Source organism: Myotis davidii, unplaced genomic scaffold, assembly GCF_000327345.1.
Source record: "Myotis davidii unplaced genomic scaffold, ASM32734v1 scaffold163, whole genome shotgun sequence".
In the NCBI taxonomy this organism is placed as follows: domain Eukaryota; kingdom Metazoa; phylum Chordata; class Mammalia; order Chiroptera; family Vespertilionidae; genus Myotis; species Myotis davidii.
The window spans coordinates 951,474-957,595 of NW_006295056.1; the positions used below are offsets into that span (position 1 = coordinate 951,474).

Genomic DNA, 6,122 nt, shown 5'->3' on the forward strand with positions numbered 1-6,122 from the left:
CTGATGCAGGCGCTCAACGCAGGAGCTGCCCCCTGGTGGTCAGTGCGCTCCCACCGGAGGAGCACCGCCCAGCCAGATGCCAGGCTCATGGTCCTGCTAGCGCAGCAGTGGTGGTAGGAGCCTCTCCCGCCCCGTGGCAACGCTAAGGAGCAGTGAGCTAAGTGATAAGGAGCAGTGAGCAGGCGGGCAGTAAGGAGCAAGGGGTCCTGAACTGCGAGAGGGATCACAGACTGTGAGATGGCGTAGACTGGGCTTCTGATTTACTACTTTTTTCATCATCATCTTGGTGGGCCTTTGGAATACAGTGATGGCTAACTGAGGAGAGTTAAAAATGCCTCCTGACTGGCATGACTCAGTGGTTGAGCATCAACCTATGAACCAGGAGGTCACTGTTGGATTGCCAGTCATAGCACAAGCCTGGGTTGTGGTCTTGATCCCCATTGTGGGGTGTGCAGGAGGCAGCCAATCAGTGATTGTCTCTCATCACTGATGTTTCTATCTTTCTCTCCCTCTCCATTCCTCTCTGAAATCAATCAAAATATATATATATTCAAAAAGCCCTCCTCTAGTTTGGATATGGTGCCATCAGGTTCTCACTGCCATGCTGGTGAAAAGTACATCATAATGGGGCCACACTGCTTTGTTTCGTTTTTAAATAAGTAATGTAATTCTGCTAATGGGGGCTAAAGTGTACTGCTTAGGTTTAATTTTAGAATTAATTTCTTTTATCATTTTTGTTAAGATAACTCAAAATTGTTAGAGTCCTTTAAAAATTAAACGACTATAATGAATGTTTCGTTGAGTTTACTTTCCTATGAATTGCCTTCTTTGCTCATTTTTCTAGTGGGTTGTCTATCTTTTCTCTAATGAATGTGGTGCCCCTAACGTAACAGACGAGTATGAGCATGTTGTTGAATTTGTGACTGAACATGTCCCGTTGTTCTTATAGGCACAGTGTCTTATAAATGTAAGTGGTGATGCGGTGATTTTTGTCCGTGAATCTGAATTAGAAGTGGTATCATCTCAGCCACCTACTGCCAACTGTCAGTCGTCGTGTCCTGGAGGAGATGTTACAACCTGAAGTAAATTAGAAAGAAAGAGTTCAGCTACGTGACATTTATCTGTCTCCATCGTTTTGTCATTATCTTCCTAGACTTCTTAAATGTTGAACTTGATCTGAGATAATTCAAAAAGAATTGATACATTATGAGTAGATTCGATTTGCCTAGAATCTCTTGGAAGCATGAGAATTTTTTAACCTTGACATTTTGTTTGCCAAGCCTAGATAGACAGGCCCCATGGAATCTTGACCTTTGAGTAAGTTAAATTTCTCAGAACTGTAGGTGGATGATATTTGTAATTTTTGTTGATTTTAGTAAAATCATAATTTACAAAATGAAATGGGAAGATCATCAGGAAACTAAGATAGCTGCCCTAGTGTAACTTCAGAAAGTTAAGCAACAGATTCACAAATGGTTACTGAAGAAATGGTCTGATTTGAGGGATGTGTGGGAAAATGGAGAAAAGTTTTCAGAAAATGTTGTGGGTTTCTTAATGTGTTTTATTTTGATGAGGAATTTGATCACAACTGAAGGGGAGCAGTGCTTTGGCCATCTTTTAAAAAGAAGTTCCAACTCCACTGCTTGTATCCATGTGTCTTAGCTACTGGGAAAGAAGACAGAATATCAGTGCCTGTGTCCTTTTATTGAAAGTTTTAATGATATCTCTGAGGAGGGAGGAAAATAAATTACTGTTTAACTTTATAAGTGTCCCATTTCAGTTGGTGCTTAATTTGTCTAGAAGAGGTTTGGCTTCACCAGGGAAAAAAAGGTCAGTGAATTTTGTTGAAATAGTTAAAATATAATTGATCTAATAGGAACATAAAATTATTTTCTAATAAAATAATAATGCACTTCTACCAAATCGAATTTTAGTAATGTCTTAGGGACTTTTGATGGTGAGTTAGACTGTATTTGGCATAGAATTTGGAAATGTAACTTGAATGTAAATATGCTGCAAAATGTTGAATGTATACATAGGGATACTTTTTCTGTCAATGCCAAATACCTGTTTTAAATGAACCTTAAAAAGTACACTCTTCCTTTGCACAATCAAATTTCTTTATAAAACTCATGATTTTGCTCTTCCAGGATAACAAACTGCCCTAAAGATTAGGAGTCATTTTCTTGTTATCACAGGTGTCAATATTTTTCTGTATTTTGTTTATAATTTTTATTTTTAAATAAAATGTTTATAAAGATACTGGAATATTCCTTAATCTCTTTTTTGCCTCCTGGATACACTACTATCAGTAGTCTGGAGTCACTTGACATTTGATCATCTTCATTCATTCCTTCAATCAATAAACATCTGTTGTGCATCTACTCTGTTCTTAATTTTGGGGGAAAAAAAATACACACACACACACACACACACACACACACACACACACACACATATATATATATAAAAATGTGGCACTCTGTGTCTTTGTTAGGTAGGTATTCATTCAACAACTATTTATGAAGGCCTACAGATCCCAGGGCATAGTTTTAGTGAAAAAACACACACCTAAGTTACTGCTCTCATGAAGCTTATTTTCATGAACTACACAAGAAAATAATTTATAAAATGTGGTTTATAGCCCTGTAATGATTGCTGATGTTTATTGAATGCTTACTACATGCCAGGCAATCTAATAAATATACTTTTGTGGTAAGCCTTTACAGAAACCCGATGAGGTAGATACTATTGGCAAGCCCCATTTTATAGCTGAGGCAGCTGAGAGTTGACGTGATACATCCAAGACACAATAAGTAGTGGAGCCAAGATTCAAGCACCAGCAACCTGACTCTGATACCTACACTATTAAGTGAGAAAATGTTTGGGATAAGGATAGCTAGGTAGCTTCCCAAAGGAAATAATAATTAAGCTCAGTCTGGAAAAATAGGCAACGCACTGAAATTGACTGTTTATTCATAGTTTATTCACCCACCCAACTATTTTATGATTGTCTAGTATATTTAAGAGCCCTTTCTAGGCAGGGGAATAATAGGAACTGCCACTAACTGAGTACCTGCTTTGTGTCATATCCTGTGCATACACATTATTCTAATTCTTAAAATATAAAACTAGCTGGGTGGCATTATTTCCATTTTGGTACAAACAATTGTATACTCGGGAGAGGCCCAGGCTGATTTCTAGGAAAGCCGGAGTTTCCTTAACCACTCAGGGTTTGCAATCAGCTCACACGAAGATTGGCTCCTTCCAGAAAAGCTACTGTGTCTCAGGAGCTGCCCTTGTTTCCTTTTGTGTGGATTCTCTCGAGAGACATGATCATTTAAAGCAGATGTGCTGGGAATACAAGGCAGCTTACAATATTTACAGTGTACCTCATCTCATTCCTTCTTCATTGCTGCTCCAAAGGTAAACTACACAATCTCAATACTTTACGTTTTCTACACTCACTGTCCCACTTCCTCCACCTCCTATTCTTTCATAATCCATGACCATCTGGCTTCCATCTCCTGATCTGCCCCTGAATTTGAACATGCCAATGATACAAGTATTGGATTGCAGTATTGGATATCTGGCAAGATTTTTTTATGCATATACATAATTATTTTATACTTTTTTTTACAGTTTTTTTTAATCCTCACGCAAGGACTTGTTTTCCATTGATTTTTAAAGAGAGAGGGAGAGACAGAAACACCAAAGTGAGAAAGAGACATCAATTGGTTGCCTCCTGCACGGTTCCAACCAGGGCAGGGAGCCTGCAACCGAGATATGTGCCCTTGACCGGAATCGTAACTGGGACCCTTCAGTACGCAGGCCAATGCTCTATCCGCTGAGCAAAACCGGCCAGGGCCATAATTATTTTATAAATGCATAAATGGGATCATACATTTTTAAATAGTTTTACTTTTTTACCTTTTTCTCCTTACCCATTATATGCCTCCCAATCCAATGTTAACAACCTAGCATGTATTCTTGCATATAAAAAATGCTAATGAGGTATAATGTTTATTCAACAAAATTAATCTATTTTAAGTGTATGCATCAAGGAGTTTTGACAAATAGACTTGGTCATGTAACCAAGGTAACAGTCCCATCTCCTCAAGAGAGTTCTCTTGTGTCCTTTGGTGGTTAGTCTACCTCCCCTACCATGTAAATGGGATCTTGTGCTTGTAACTGTCACTTACTCTCAGTGGCTCCCTATCAAATTTGCTACTCTTTATTTCCTATTAGATAAATTTCATCACTAATTAGCCAGTTTTAGTTTAAGTCAGATATTGCGGGAGATCCAAAGCCTATATATACTCATTCCACTACACCATCCAGCCTCACAGAACAAGATGCCTAAAAATGGGGAAATAAGAAAATGTATGTTGTGTGAAAGTAACTATTTACAAACACTGTTGTAGTTTTTTCTTTTTTTTTTTTTTCCCAGGGTGGGATCTTTTCACAGAGTACTTTGAGAATCTGTTCCAAGCTCTGGAGCTTTCCTCCAGAAAAATAAACACACACATAAAATTTTGCACACTGCTTCAGGAGGTTTATTGAAATCCTTCATTGACCTCAGGTTAAATCAAGTATAAGATGAATGAAGGTGGGGGATAAGGAACCAGGCCAAAGTAAATGTTAGGAATTATTGGGTAGCTCTTTCAGTGACTGAGCCTAAAAGGCAGCCAGCAGGCAGAGGGGGATCTCTGGGTGCCTGGGACCTTTTGCTGACCTGCCCCTGGGCTTGGTGCTGGTGGAAGTCAGCCTTGGGGCACAGCTTGGTCCTTCCCACACACATCCAGGCCCAGCAGAGGCAGCCAAAAACTGTGGGTTGCTTTGTAGCTACAAACAGGTTGCTCAGGGCCAGTCACAGGCAGTGTGTGACATTGACTTGCACCAGAGACACACCCAGTGGCCATCTTCAAACAACATCAGAGCAGGATCCAATTAGTTTCACAAAATGGCAAAGGTTAAAGACAGGCAACAGACCCTGCTGAGGCAAATTTCACTTCATGTGGTCAGTACCTACACAGCAGCTTGTGTATGTGGTCAGGGTCAACTCTCACCATCAACTAGCCTGAGGGTCAATCCCACACAAAAACGGGCCTATAGCAATCAAGACTCAGTTATAGTAGGAAGTGTCACATAAACCACACAAGGGACATTCCTGAAGCACCCAGCTCAGGTAATCAAGGAGACTGTGCCACTGGGTTCCATAGGACACTGACTACATAAGGCCACCCTACCAAGACTGGGAGATCTGCCTAATACATAGAAACAAACACAAGGAGGCAGCCAAAATGGGGAGACAAAGAAACATGCCCCAAATGAAAAAAAGAAAAAAGAAATCTCATTCAAAAAAAAATAAGTAAAAAGGAGCTAAATGAAATGGAGGCAAACAATTTACCAGATACAGAGTTCAAAAATATGTTTATAAGAATGCTGAAGAAACTTAGAATTTCAATAGCATGGAAAAGGACATAGAAACCATAAAAAAGAGCAAGTCAGAAATGAAGAATACAATCTGAAATGAATACACTAGAAGGAATAAACAGTAGGTCGGATGAAGCAAAGGATCAAATCAGTAATTTGGAAGACAAGGTAGCAGGAGAAACCCAATCAGAGAAGCAAAAATAAAAAAAGAAAAGAAATGAGGATAGTTTAAGGGATATGTGAGACAACATGAAGTGTAACAATATCTGCATTGCAGGGGTACCAGAAGGAGAAGAGAGGGAGCAAGGGATTGAGAACCTAATTGAAGAAATATGGCTAAAAACTTACTTAACCTGGTAAAGAAAAAAGACGTGCAAATTCAGGAGGTGCAGAGAGTCCCAAACAAGATGTACCCAATGAGGTCCACACCAAGACACATAATAATTAAAATGGCAAAGGTGAAAGACAAAGAGAGAATCTTAAAGCTGCAAGAGAAAGACACTTAATTACCTACAAGGGAGCTCCCATAAAACTCAGCTGATTTCTCAATAGAAACATTTCAGGCCAGATGGGATTGGCATAAAATATTCAAAGTAATGAAGAGCAGGGACTGACAACCAAGACTACTTATAACCATCAAGGTTATCATTTAAAATTGAGAGAGCAATAGAGAGCTTCCCAGAGAA

The 6,122-nt window shown here is 39.3% G+C and overlaps 1 protein-coding gene across 14 annotated transcripts in view; it reads left to right on the plus strand.

The window, feature by feature from the left end:
• The window catches only part of C2CD5 (C2 calcium-dependent domain containing 5), a 102,091-nt gene extending 99,829 nt beyond the window's left edge, over positions 1-2,262 (plus strand). For all 14 annotated transcript variants that reach the window (XM_006769639.2, XM_006769644.2, XM_006769642.2 and 11 more), the window contains one exon: positions 950-2,262. In XM_006769639.2, coding sequence (XP_006769702.1) covers positions 950-1,081 — 132 coding nt within the window. In that variant the 3' untranslated portion in view covers positions 1,082-2,262. The remainder of the gene's footprint in view (positions 1-949) is intronic.
• Positions 2,263-6,122: the final 3,860 nt, after the last annotated feature.